General features: G+C 39.3%; 1 protein-coding gene across 1 annotated transcript; it reads right to left on the bottom strand.

Moving 5' to 3' along the window:
• Positions 1 to 5,541: 5,541 nt before the first annotated feature.
• On the bottom strand, positions 5,542 to 10,326 carry LOC127754190 (uncharacterized). Its single transcript, XM_052279679.1, has 7 exons — positions 10,028 to 10,326; positions 9,049 to 9,240; positions 8,679 to 8,951; positions 8,357 to 8,459; positions 7,702 to 7,820; positions 7,311 to 7,478; positions 5,542 to 7,185 (listed from the first exon to the last, which is right to left on the bottom strand). The coding sequence occupies exons 1-7, from the start codon at positions 10,310 to 10,312 to the stop codon at positions 6,646 to 6,648; spliced, it is 1,680 nt and encodes a 559-aa protein (XP_052135639.1). The 5' UTR covers positions 10,313 to 10,326; the 3' UTR covers positions 5,542 to 6,645.
• Between the last annotated feature and the right edge of the window lie 3,088 nt (positions 10,327 to 13,414).

Raw genomic sequence — 13,414 nt, 5'->3', positions numbered from 1 at the left:
ATGATCTTCAGCAGCAGATGCAGCAAAGGACGAAAAGGCCTGGTGAGTACCTGTACCTATCCTTTCCTTGGATTTTGCTCTCGTAATCAGGACTGTTTGGATGATCTGCAATTGCTTGTTGGACGGCTTGCTCTCCTCTCAGTTCGCCTTTAATCTGGAGATCTTTCAGGCTTGGGAGGTTGCGGATGCCATGGAGGGAAGTTATTATCTTGACGTCGAAAACAACTGTCTCCAGCCTAGGAGCAGTTTCGTGATCAAATATGACTGAGATGATGTAGTCTTCTTGGAAGAAAAGATGGACGAGATTGCTGAATTCGCCGGCGCTGAATTTGATGATCCCTTCTGCTAATGCTTTGGGCAGGAATCTGAGACACCGTAGGCTACGTAGGTTGCCCAGGACGTAAAGAGCGTCCCCTGTCAGGTAAGTCTCGCGCAGGGTGATCTTGACAAGCTGATGAAGTCCTGCAACCCAATGAGGCAGGCCTTTGGAGCCGCTGATGCTGAGGGTTTGAAGCATGTATGAATCCGCGAGATTGTAGCTGCTGCATCTCTTGATTCTACCATCGACGACCTTAAGACCTCCCGCCTCCGATCGTCTTCTTCGGCGTTGGCGGCAGCAGCAGTAGTCTTCGTGGCAAGCAGGGAGACAGCTCTCTTCAAGAAAAACTTGACCAGGTATTCTCGGTGGCGCTCAGGAAGGTCACCGAAATCAAAAATTCTTTGCGGACTGCACGATTTGGCCACTTGAGGTGCACTTGTGACCAGCAGGATGCTACCTCTTCTAGCAGCGGAATCGCCAAAGCGGAAAGTATCACTTAGTATTTGGCTCCAGGGTAGCTCGGAGGGAACGTTGTGGAGGACAAGCAAGAACCTCGCAAGTCCCAGGCGGCCTCTAATCGTCTCCAAGATTGCAGTGTCTTCCCAGCTGCTGAAGTTTGAAGCAGTCTTGGAAATATCAGGTGCGATGGTTGCAACCATGGCCTCCAGTGCCTCTCTGCGGGACCGGTGGTTTTCGAGAGAGACCCAGAAGGCGTCGGGGGGCGTGTTCGTGGCGGAGCTAGGAGACTTGTTGCGGTACATGTCGTACACCTTCCGTGCAAGTGTAGTCTTGCCCGTACCGCGTGGCCCTAGGATGGAGATAACCTCGATCTGCTTCGCTTGTTCTTCATCTTCCTTTTCGTTTAGGGTGATTTCCCCTTTTATCATCATCATCATCTCCTTCTTCCCTCAACCAGCCGATGAGCTCCTCTGCTGCTTCGGTGAAGAGGTCTGCGTCATCGTCGATCATCCGCCGCCTCTCGAGGTCTGGCTGCTGCTGCTGATCATCCAAGCGATGCTTGTTCATCTGGCTGCTGATGATGGCCGGCGCCGGCGCCGGCAGAGCGGTGACGCCGTACCTCCCCTGCCGCTCGGCCACCTCTCGTGCCTGGGCCTTGAGGTCGTGGATACGGGTGGCGATCCTGTGACAAGGGCACCGTAGGCGCGACTCAGTAAGGAGGTCACGGCTCCGTGGGTATCCGCCAGCTCGTCCATCTTGTGCTCCTCTTTCCCTCTCCACCTCAGCTGCTCTGATGAGCGCTGCAATTATACGGGCGAAATCGATCTCGGTTAATTAGGATTCGATCGGAGGAGTGGTGTGCTTTGTGTGTAAGAGGATATATATGGACTTATATAGGAACTAGTAGCTATATTCATCACGTTATACTATATGACAAAAGAAATCAAATTATTTTTACACGGTAGATTACATACATTTATACATTTATATTGTAATTACACTCTGAATTTCAATACGTATGTTCCAATATTTACATTGTAATTTTTCTAATACATAATATTTAATAAAATTAGTATTAAATTTAATTTATTATATACTTTCTCCGTTCCAAAATATAGCAATTTAGTATTGGAGATTACACACGATAATCTAAATATTTTAGGACGATGAGTACTTGCAAGAGGAAATAAGAGAAATAAAAACATATTTTTACATATAGGAGAGAACAGTCACATATGAAAAAAAAAAATGACCGACGTCAAGTGAAAAATGTTACGTCATATTTTTTAGTAAACCCGAATATATATCTATCGAGAGATAGATTAGAATAATTTGTGATTTGACAACAATTTTGTCGTTGTACTTTTATTATAGACAAAAACCTAGTACTCATACATGTCTATCAGGTCAATATATATAATTCAACTCATTGTCCCACATCGCATATTCCCGTCTCAATTATTTCTAACTATACTCTAGACATTTGCAACCTCGCAGGTGGTGACCCTGCCGATCAACAAGCAAGCTTAGGTCAATAATAACGCAAATTAAGACCAAAGCTGATCGATCAGCTATATCTTCAAATTCCAAAGTAAGGACCCTTCAATTTGTAGAAAAACATAAAAAAAATTGGAAGATTACAATCCTATAAGAAAAAAAAAATCATGTGAAGACCTTTAAATTAAAAGATTAAATACTATTCTTTCCTTTGAAATTATTATGGATTGTCTTGACAATCCTGTAAAGATTTGGTAGAAAAATTACTAAAAGCTCTAACCTCTTAAAAATTTTCCTTTGAATCTCTCTCTTTTGATTTGTTTGTCTTTTTTGTGGTCTATACAAATGGTCATTAATTATTGTCCTATGTTTGCAATTCTCTATTTTGCATTTGCACACTTATGAAAAATAGTATGTTTTCCTATTTCTCTATTTCTTTAATCCTGTTATTCAAATTAGTGAGCCCTAATTTGGCCCGTAATTTTCTTCTAAATGTGTATACGATCGAGTTTGAGCTTAATTTCTGGTAGAGTAATAGATGCTATAATTATTTGCATTGCATTTTGAGAAAAAGATGTACGATGAAATATCCTTTTGAGAGATTATGGACCTATTTGGGGGAGCTTAAGATTATGAGAATTTGCTGGTTGGTAGCCAGCTTCTTAGAACCTGAGGAAGCTGGGTTTTCCAGCTTCTGAGTTCTAGTTTATTTTTTGGATTCTACAATTGCTTCTCAGAATTTGGGTAACAATCTGAACTATTTGGGGGAGCTGGAGATTCAGGGAGAAGCTGCAACTAGAAACTCCCCCAATGCCCTACTCCCTCTGGTTCTATAAAAATTGATGTTTCGGACAAGGTTGAGGTCAAACTTTTATAACATTGACCATCACTAACTTTAAAAATATTTAGTTTAAAAAAACTAGAACAACATATATAAATTTGTCTTTTAAAGTGCTATATATTTTGTAGACCGTATTATTGTCCAAAACATCAATTAAAATAAAATCGAAGAAGTAACTCATTGCCTGCTGATCGATCAGTGCGCTAGCCTCATATTCCAAAAGTAAAATAGTTCACTTCTCAGGAAAAAGGTTACCTGCTTTGAGCCTTCATTGCAAGAAGATTAAATTAATCGTCAAAGTTCGTTCTTCGGGCCCGGTAGGAAAGCATTGATTCCTCCTGGGTTTAGCTTTCATCCTTTCCACTAGCATGCATGACAAATTAACAATCTAAACTAATAATTGACTTATATGTACTACTCAAAAGATTGGGTCATTCTTAAATATAAACGTGTGATGTTATATAGTACCATTACGAGGTTTGTTATCACACACTGATCTAGTATTTCTGCAGGCTGTACCTTTTCCTTTCTCGAATAAAAAAGATAGTAGGCACTACAGATAATTAATACTATCTTTATCCTAAAATATAGCTATCTAGTACATGATATGTTATTAGTTAGTACTACAAATCTGCCTATACATCATGTATTTTGGGACGGAGAAATAGGAAGGGTCAACGGTGAGATCACAGCTCCATGTCATGCATGGCGTATGTCCTTTAATTAGCTTTTAAACTGAAATAGAAATTAACTTCCATTCTTGAGCTCCAACTTAAAAGCCAAGAAAAAAATGAATGAAGTAATAAAAAATTAATCTTAGGGTAATACTTTTATACTTCTTTTGTGATAAAAATATGGTTGCAAAAAGAAAGGGACGAAAACCCCTCCCTAATTAATTCCAAAATTCAAATTTGGTTGTGACATATAATAGTTGAAGATCTGAAAATGGATTACTGGTTTTTATATTATTCTTTTTTGAAAAAAAATCAACTTTGAACTTGTAATTCCTCCTAAACAAGTAAAAAAAATGGCATCATGCAAAAGAATCCCCTAATTAACCAGAACAACAGACATACAGCTCGTGGATGCTTTACTAATTCATTCTTTTGCATGATGCCATTTTTTTTACTTGTTTTCAGATGACTAGTTCATTCTTTCAATAATAATAGAAATATTGTTGAGTTAGGATGTTTTCAATAATAGAGACTCTTAACTAATAAACGTATATGTATTATGCCACCATGGTAGAATAAAAGATCCCTACTACCAAATTCAGAGTGTAGAGTTATTGCATAAAATATTCAGATCCTTTTGTCATAATATCATAAACCAATATTATAGCTAATTATTCCATCCGTCCCATAATATAGCAACCTAAAATTAGATGGAACATATCGTAAAACTATAAATCTGAACATACCATTATCCAAATTCATAGTTCTAGTATATATCACATCCGATCATAATATATAGACCAATATTATGCTAGCTAGCTACTCCATCCGTCCCATAATATATCAATCTAGAATCAGATATGGGACATATAGTAGGACTACAAATCTAGACATACTTTTGTCCAGATTTATAGTCATATGGTATGTCACATCCGATTCTAGATTATTATATTTTAGAATGGAGGGAGTAGAAAACATTAAGATAGCCTATGTGCGTTTAGATTTAGTTATTGAAAACTTCATCACTTCGGGAACGCTGAATTACCCAACATAGGCTGTTTAGTTTGTGCGCCAAATTTTTTTTGAAGTATACAGACACACATTTGAAGTATAAATGTAAACTAATAACAAAACAAATTACAGATTCCGCCTGTAAACTGCGAGACGAATCTATTAAGCCTAATTAATCCGTCATTAGCAAATGTTTAATGTAGCACCACATTGTCAAATCATGGCGTAATTAGGCTCAAAAGATTCATCTCGCGATTTACATGCAAACTGTGCATTTAGTTTTCTTTTATCCACATTTAATGCTCCATGCATATGTTCAAACATTTGATGTGACGCAAAAGTTGAAAGTTTGAATAAAAAATTTTGAATCTAAACACGGACATAGTGTGCTATAGTACCAAATAAATTATTTTTAGCATCTAGGCACTCCTCCGAGCTGGTTATCAAGAATATTTTGGTTCTTTGGAGAGAGGGATATGCAAAGAGAACAAACGTCCAGGAACAAACTATAGTAACATGGCAATTAAAAAAACATGTATTGAATTGTCTCTTACACATTGGAGAGATAATATTGCTTGTCTCTCTGTTTTTAGCAAGGTTATTTTCAATTTTTCATATGAATTAAGAGAATGCACTGTCGAAATATATCTTGTAGGGCCTCTCAGGCTCTCAGCAACGGACCAATCAAATCACAAACACAATCTAAAAATTAAGCAAACCTAAATGATGATTTTTTTTTAGAAACACATTACAAACGCTCCGAAAGACCAGGGCATGTGTCGAGTCTAATACTTAACCTGGATATAGACTGATTCCCCCACAAGAAACCTAACCAGTTGAGAGATACACTCATTTCACAATTTAGATGTGATTGTACACACAAAGATCACACCGGCGAGAACAAATGTGATTCCAATCCCAGCAGAAATTTGTGTGCGCGTGATGATCCCCCTCGCCTGGATGCACTATTCCAGCAGAAAATTGCCCGTTACCACCGAAATGGCTGCTAGTGCTTCTCAGATAAATTTCACTATTTGCCATCATCGGCCCTCACATGATTTACCACTCAATTCGAACATCTTTCAGATTTTACCATCGAAACTGTGAATTTCTTCGTTCCATACCACTCTCGTCAGTCCAGTCATCCATCCGGCAAGACACGAACGAATGGACTGATGGGAGGGGTAAGTCGGGAGTGGCATAGAATGAAAGAAATTTTCAGTTTTGGGTGGTAAAATCTGAAATGCTTACGGATTGAGTGGTAAATTGTGATAGGGTTGTGAATTAGATGGCAAATAGTGAAATTTCCAAGCCACTTCTGGTTTCCTCCAGTTATTAGTCGTCGCGCGCACACCGAGGTAGTCCAGCCTACCGAGGCCACGAGGCCGATCTCATTGCCGACGACCCACCAAGTGTTCTGCAAAGTGCAAATAATCATCACCATTCATCTACGATGAAGACCCACATGTACCTCCCGGCTTCCCCTGCCAAAAGTCAGTACATCCTTATAAGAACATTTTTGTTACAAGAGTTAATACATCCTTTATATACCTAGTTATTGTACAAGATTACCATAGGCTTAGACCTAGTTACAGACAAAAACAATATCAACCATTGCCAAAATTCTAAGCGACAATTGATGCAGAGTTTCACCTCTTCCTGAATTCCTATGATGTTGGCTGCCGCGCCGCCAACTCAAGTCTCTAACTTCATGATCCCACCAAGCATGGGGTTCCAAATATCTAAATTATGCTTCTCTTATTCTGTATACGGTGTTGTGTCCTGTAGAATTACAGTTTTATCCTATAATCATTCTTTTCAGTGAAGTGCAAATGCGAAATTAGTCATGTATGACTGTCTTCTTCTTCAAACTTATCGATCAGCATCTCCATTGTCTCAATGTACCTAGGCATGTAATGATCTCTTATCATAGATCTCGCAAGCCGAATCTTACTATACATGCTGCGAGGAGTCTCATAGAGGGCAACACACTCATCCTGACTGCATTGATCAATGCTGCTAGGCTCTTTTGGAGATGGCAGCACAACCATGTGCATGATTCTTCCAGGAGGGTAGAACTGGAGAGGCTCCTGCGAGGCGCTTGGCGATGATCGCAACGCTTCTAAAAACCGCTCCAAATTCTTCTCTGCATCTGCTTCTTTGTCTTGCCTGTAGAGTTCTTTGGTGTCTGAATTCTGATTCTTGTGTTCTTCAGTGTCTTTGTCAGTTCCAACATAGGTGGACATCAGTGCTGCAATGCTCTGTGTTGGGTTCATCAAAGATGACTCGAGAGTTTTCCTGTTTGAAGGAGCACTTGACCAGAAGGATAATGTAGAATGTTTCTTGATTGCGGCGCGCGCATCTACTGAAAGTATCGTCTCAGCCTGAAACTCACAAGATGAATCAAGTCAGTGCATGATGACTGAAAAAAAATGAAGATCTGATTGTAGCTGTCAGTAACAACACATTTTTGTGCATGGTACATGATCTTTTCATGAGTTGTTTGTACCTCGGATGTGCCAGATAGCATCAGATCAACATCTGCAACTTTAGACCTTGGATTGGATATGAAAGGGAACTGGGATTGCATGAAGGTCACAGAACGGTTAACAAAACCCAAGATCCTTGTCTGTTGAATTTGCTCCAGGAGATCATGTGCCCAAGATGACCCTATTACCTGAAAATATTTGATCAGGGGAGAAAATGTCTTATGCTACTTGTTCAAAAATATTGCTTGCAATAACAAAATACATTACATCTGAAAACCAGTATTTGCTATTTGTTCAAAGTTAACATGGGTAACCAAATGCATGTTAGCCACAGAATGCAAAAACACATTTAATTGTTCTTACTGATAGACATGACTACACGAGGATAGGTGGCTTTGAGGCGTGTGGTACCTCGGTGTGAAGGTTGGCAGCTGACACTTTACCAAATGATGGAACCAGGTCATTTCTGTTGACAACAGTGGTCACAAACTCTTTGCCTGACTCAGCCAAATCCCAGGTCATGCAAGCAGCTGGACAGTAGCAGTTCCAAATGTTAATCTATTATTAGTAGTACTATAAAGTAGAAAACAAGGCAATCAAAAAGTAAAATGTTGAAACAAACAAGGGGATAGTGAAATTGTTCACATATATATTAGTTCCTTAATGTCAGACTAATGATTCTTTTGCGTGCCAATTATATAGCAGTCTGGCATTTCTATTGCTTGGGATCACTTTGCCAATGTTGTTTTTGAACATATATACTTATTCTCAATTTCTTCTCTGAACAATAGAACATTACATGCAAGCCTTTCCAAAAACGAATATGATCAAATACAATCTTCTAACAGAGAATTGTTTCTATTTTTGTCTTCCTATACAGCAATACTAGAGACTTTATGTCAGTGTAAGGACTTTGCCAACAATACAAGAAAGTCAATTCTATTATTATTGGAAATTGACGTCAATGATTTTTTTTCTTGGTATCAGTATGTTAGACAGTCAAATGTAGTACTAGACTCCTATTCCCCCCAAAAAAAAAAATGTAGCACTAGACTACTACTAGTACCTGGTCCAAAGGCAATACATGAGGATGATGACAATTTCTTGTTCTCACGTAGCATATATGTTAAGATTGCTGCAATACCGGCACCCATTGAATGCCCAATGATCTGAAATGATAAAATTTGAGTTAGAGAGGAAACTTTGGATGATTCAGTGAACTGTAACTGTTACAAAGATCAAGAAAAGGATAGTTCATGTAATCTGCAGTACTTGTCAGTGTTGCATCTTTGCCAATTCTATATTAAGTTGCGCAAACTAAATCATTCATCCTGTTGCAGGAAACGGAAAACACATCCATGGAGGTTCAGAAAAGGTTGATTAATCACCTTAATTCTGTAGTCTGGAAATTGCTCAACTGCTCTGCTGAGACAGGGAATGGCCTGATCTGCAATCCACCTAGCTGCTGCAACCATTCCGCAATGTACATGGCCAACAACTACATTAGAAACACGGCCTTCTTTTAACACCACATGATGAAATGGAACCTCTGCAGCAGTCGCTGCCGTCAGGCGATCCTTAACACTTGTAGCGCCCCGAATGAAAAGGATGAAGGATTTAGTATTTTTATCGCGGACAATTGTGAATGAGGGCTTCATAACCTGCATGACAACACTGAGTTTCCACTAAAATGCATGTCTCCATTCATAACCTGAGCTAGAAAAGAAAAACAACAATTTGAATCAGATTGATACATACCCTTGCCTTTGATTTCCTTATGAGGATATCACTCTGGCCATATCCACCAAATTCCAGGAACACTTCGTATGGCTTCTTCGCGAAAAACATGCAGAGTCTCAGATATCTAAGAATTCCAATCAGCTCCTGCCTTGTTACAGGGCCTTCTAGGGGCACACAACTGCGACCAGTGTACTCGTGCTGCAGATTGCCCTGAAAAGAATTGTTCACAAGAGAAATATGTCAATCAAAAAAGTAATGAACCGATTGCAGTTTTTCAAATTTCAGGATATATATAAGTATATGACATGTGAGCTAAACACCTTTCACAAATAATCCACTAAAAGTTTAAATGGACATTCAGACAACAAAATGGGATATTTCATAATTCTACTACAGTTACTGCAGCTTAAACATAACAGAGTTGCTGATGCAGCAGCATTATCTAGTTCTGCATGAGAACATAGGGACAGAGATTGAGATGTTCAACAGAATTGATATGTCCATAAGAGGCATCACAACCTGAACTAACTGCAGTTACTTCACCTGAAGTTCAACAGAGCTATTTATGCAACAGCAATTTATCTAGTTCTGGGTTGCCATCGAGTAAATAGCCATCAATTTGGACATAAGGGAGATGGCCATTCAGGAACAGTTACTCCTTAATCAAACATACATCAGCTTTATGACCAGTTAAGCAATTTGCATTAATCCATCATGCATGAATTGATCCCAGAAATCAGGAACACACAACTTCCCAAACCCCCAATCAGCCACCTTTTCATCTTTATTACTTTCAACCACAATGGATTCCTCAAGACTAACAGGCAGCCCCCACACCAATCATCAGTTCATCACCATGAAAAACAAGGACTTCATGCATGATTGAAACATAAACATAATCTCAAATCGAACCAGACTTAATGATAATCAAGCAGGTAAGAGCAAATGCAACTGCAGAGTCTGCAACTGCATTTGCAGAAAAAATCAAAATGCGCACCTGGATTCGCATGTAGTGCCTGATCCCGAACGCGATGTCCCCGAGTGGCCACCTCCCCAGCGTCTCCCGGTACGTGAACCCCACCGTCCTCGCCGCCACCGCCGCCGCCTCCCTCCAGCTCGCCGGCGCCCTCTCCGGCCACCGCTTCTTGGATTCCTCTTCATCTTCCTCCTCCGGCCTCCGCAGCCTCGCCGCCTCCCCGCCGCCGCCGGAGGAGGAGAGCGCGACGTACACTAGCACCGCCGCGGCCGCCGCCGCCGCCGATGCCACCCCGTTGGCACCCATTGGCCGTTAAGCACGTCGGAGATGGTGGCGCCTAAAAATGGGGAGGGCGTGCGTTTTGGGTGGATGGACGAATTTACCCCTACCATTTCATGTTTACCTTTTGTGTTTTTTTTTTAATTTTTTTTTTTTTGCATAGTCAATTTTTTTGAAATTTGTCATGGTGAAATCTAATATTCCGTAAACTTCATATTTCAGCTAGATGATGCATGCAGAACATTGGATTAGATATTGACATATGATTTCAGCTTAATCTTTTCTTTTTCAGCCAGTGGCCGAGCTAGCGCTTATTAATTTGCTAGTCGATGGCTCCCGGGCTCTATGGTTAGCGATCCTATTGTTCTCCCATTGCCAATACATGTAAAAAGTCCTTGATCACTAATTCACTAGCAATAGCAAATGTTCTTCGTTGATCGGGGCTTAACAATGTCGTTGGGTCCACCACTTGTTTCAGGCTTTTAATTAGCGGGATTATTTTCATATAGATCATCATAATTCAAAGAAGATTCCGAGGTTCGAAAATTTTCAATTTGTATGCGCAACGTTGTATTTTGGATGCAAGGAAGATTTGCAGTGCATCAGTGGTTTCAAGGGAGACTGAACTGACAATCAATCTAGTACTAATTACTTTCGAAAAAAAATGTCATCCTACAAAAAAAATTAAGCAGGGGGCAATTCTGTCAATCCCAGTGCCATGGCAGGGGTATATTCGGGATGCTAGTCTATTATGCTGGCAATTAAGCTTGGATATTCCACTGGTGCAAGCCAAAAGATACCTGCTTGGCTTGGTTGCTGCCTTTTTCAGACTGCTGTGCTGTGCATGCCTGAATCCACCCGATGTGTTTGAAAGGTTCGATCTGTACAAGCAAACAGTTGCGTGTCTAGCTCGGAAGCAAATTCTGTCTCATCAAACCATCTATAATTGTTCTTTCCTTTGATTTCTGACACTCTTTTGGCCAAATTCAGAGTTAATTTCTCACCTCACGCTGAACTGAACTTGTGTATGTATGAACCGAAAATTTGTGCTTGGAAAAGAAGCCGTTAGTGAAAGTACATCTCAGAGTAATTTGATAAGTTTGCATATACAGTCCAGTTGAAAGTTCAGAACATGTAACTATTTAAGAGAAAAGTTCAGAGTTCAGTTGTATTTTGCCTCATTTTCACATTTTTTTTTCAGTACATGGTTGATCTGATGGGCCGGTCCTTGAACAGATATTTGGGCTTTGGGCTGAAGCACTGAAAGATTTGCACGGGCCTTTTTCTGCCATGGCATGGTTCGACACAAATAGCTGCTACTCTGAAAGCTGTAATGCTTTTCAGTCATGCATAATGCATTGACCCTTCTTCTCTGAAAAATGAAAGTGAAAAAATGGTTGAGTATATTGAACATGGTGCGTCAGATGATCGATCTAACTATGAAGTCTCAATCAGACAGTAGCTATAGCTTACTACACATGTCAGTTGTTCCTTGTCATTTCTCTGGAAACATTAACATGCGAAAAAGGATCATCCATCCATCTGCAGCGGCTCGCAAGTTCTGCAGAAAAGAAAAGACGAGATTCACCAGTAGTACATTCAGTCAACTGCTCTTGGGTCTTCCTGCATGTAGATGCAGTTCCCTAATAACTTGCTGCAGCCTTATATATCGTCCTAGCTACAGTTTCACTGATTGAAACAAATGCATGTAATTGGCAGCCTCTGCCTGCCGGTGTAGGGTGTGTTTAGTACTTATAGTGTAAAGTTTTTTAAGTATACGGACACACATTTGAAGTATTAAACGTAGGCTAATAACAAAACAAATTATAGATTCCGCCTGTAAACTGCGAGACAAATTTATTAAGCCTAATTAATCAGTCATTAGCAAATGTTTACTGTAGCATCACATTGCCAAATCATGGCGTAATTAGGCTCAAAAGATTCGTCTCACAATTTACATGCAAATTGTGCAATTGGTATTTTTTCCTACATGTTATACCCCATGCACATGTCCAAACATTTGATGTAATGTTTTGGGCCAATTTTTTTTTTATCTAGATAAGGCCTTAGTTTTAAAAAAAAAACAAATGCATGTACTATTGCTGCGACCCTGCTACTACTTACTCCATCCGTCCTAAATTAGATGTCGTTTTGACTTTTTCTTGCAACGTTTAACCATTCGTCTTATTTAAAAATTATTGCAAATATAAAAAAGATAAGTCATATTTAGAGTACTTTTGATAATAAAGTAAGTAAAATAAATAAATAATAATTTCATAATCTTTTGAATAAGATGAATGGTCAAACGTTACAGATAAAAGCTTAAAACTACGAGTATTTTGGGAAAGATATAGTAGTAATCTCGCGTACACTTCATACAGGACCCCTCTCCATTTGTAAATTTTAAAACTTAATTTTGAGTTGATTTTGGTGTTTTTTCATTGTAGTTTATTTTCAAGGGTTGAATTTTAAGTCGCTAATTAAGAGCATACAAGTTTTACTTGTAAATTATATTTTTATATCGCCAATAAGTGTTACAGCTTATGATCGGTTGTAAGTGAAACGATGGGACTATTTTAGAAACACAAAAGTTTTGCTTGGAACAGTATTCTGAAACTTGCATAGTAGTAAGGGGGTGTCTAGATCTAGGGATGTAAAGTTTTATCGTGTCACATCGGGTATTATATAGAGTATCGCATGGGATGTTCGGGCACTAAAAAAATAAATACATAATCCTTCAGTAAACCGCGAGACAAATTTATTAAGCCTAATTAATCCATCGTTAGCAAAGTTTTACTGTAGCACTACATTGTTAAATCATGGAGCAATTAGGCTTAAAAGATTCGCTTCACAAATTAGTCACAATCTGTGCAATTAGTTATTTTTTTATATTATATTTAATACTTCATGCAGGTGTTCAAACATTCGATGTGATATATAGGGTGTAAAATTTTTGTATGGGAACTAAATAGGGCCTACAGTCCAGGGCAACAGAGAGTTCTGAAGTCTGAAATCTTTGTGCAATTTTTGTGTGGGAACTAAAGCTCTGAAGTCTGAACAGAGAGTTCTGAAACTTTGCCTACTCTCTGAGTGATCATCAGACATGTAAACGCAGGAGGTGGGGAAGAG

This window comes from Oryza glaberrima, chromosome 11 (assembly GCF_000147395.1).
Source record: "Oryza glaberrima chromosome 11, OglaRS2, whole genome shotgun sequence".
Lineage (NCBI taxonomy): Eukaryota > Viridiplantae > Streptophyta > Magnoliopsida > Poales > Poaceae > Oryza > Oryza glaberrima.
The sequence above is the reverse complement of the archived record's forward strand: the minus strand, read 5'-3'. Positions and strand labels throughout refer to the sequence as shown.

What these genes read in the sequence shown, in the direction of transcription:
- LOC127754190 (XM_052279679.1), bottom strand. Translation starts at nt 10,312, where the DNA reads ATGGGTGCCAACGGGGTGGCATCGGCGGCGGCGGCGGCCGCGGCGGTG. An exon ending in TAAGGAAATCAAAGGCAAGG is followed by an intron (nt 8,952 to 9,048) that starts GTATGTATCAAT and finishes GTTGTCATGCAG; the next exon opens with GTTATGAAGCCCTCATTCAC. An exon ending in TTCCAGACTACAGAATTAAG is followed by an intron (nt 8,460 to 8,678) that starts GTGATTAATCAA and finishes TTATCATTTCAG; the next exon opens with ATCATTGGGCATTCAATGGG.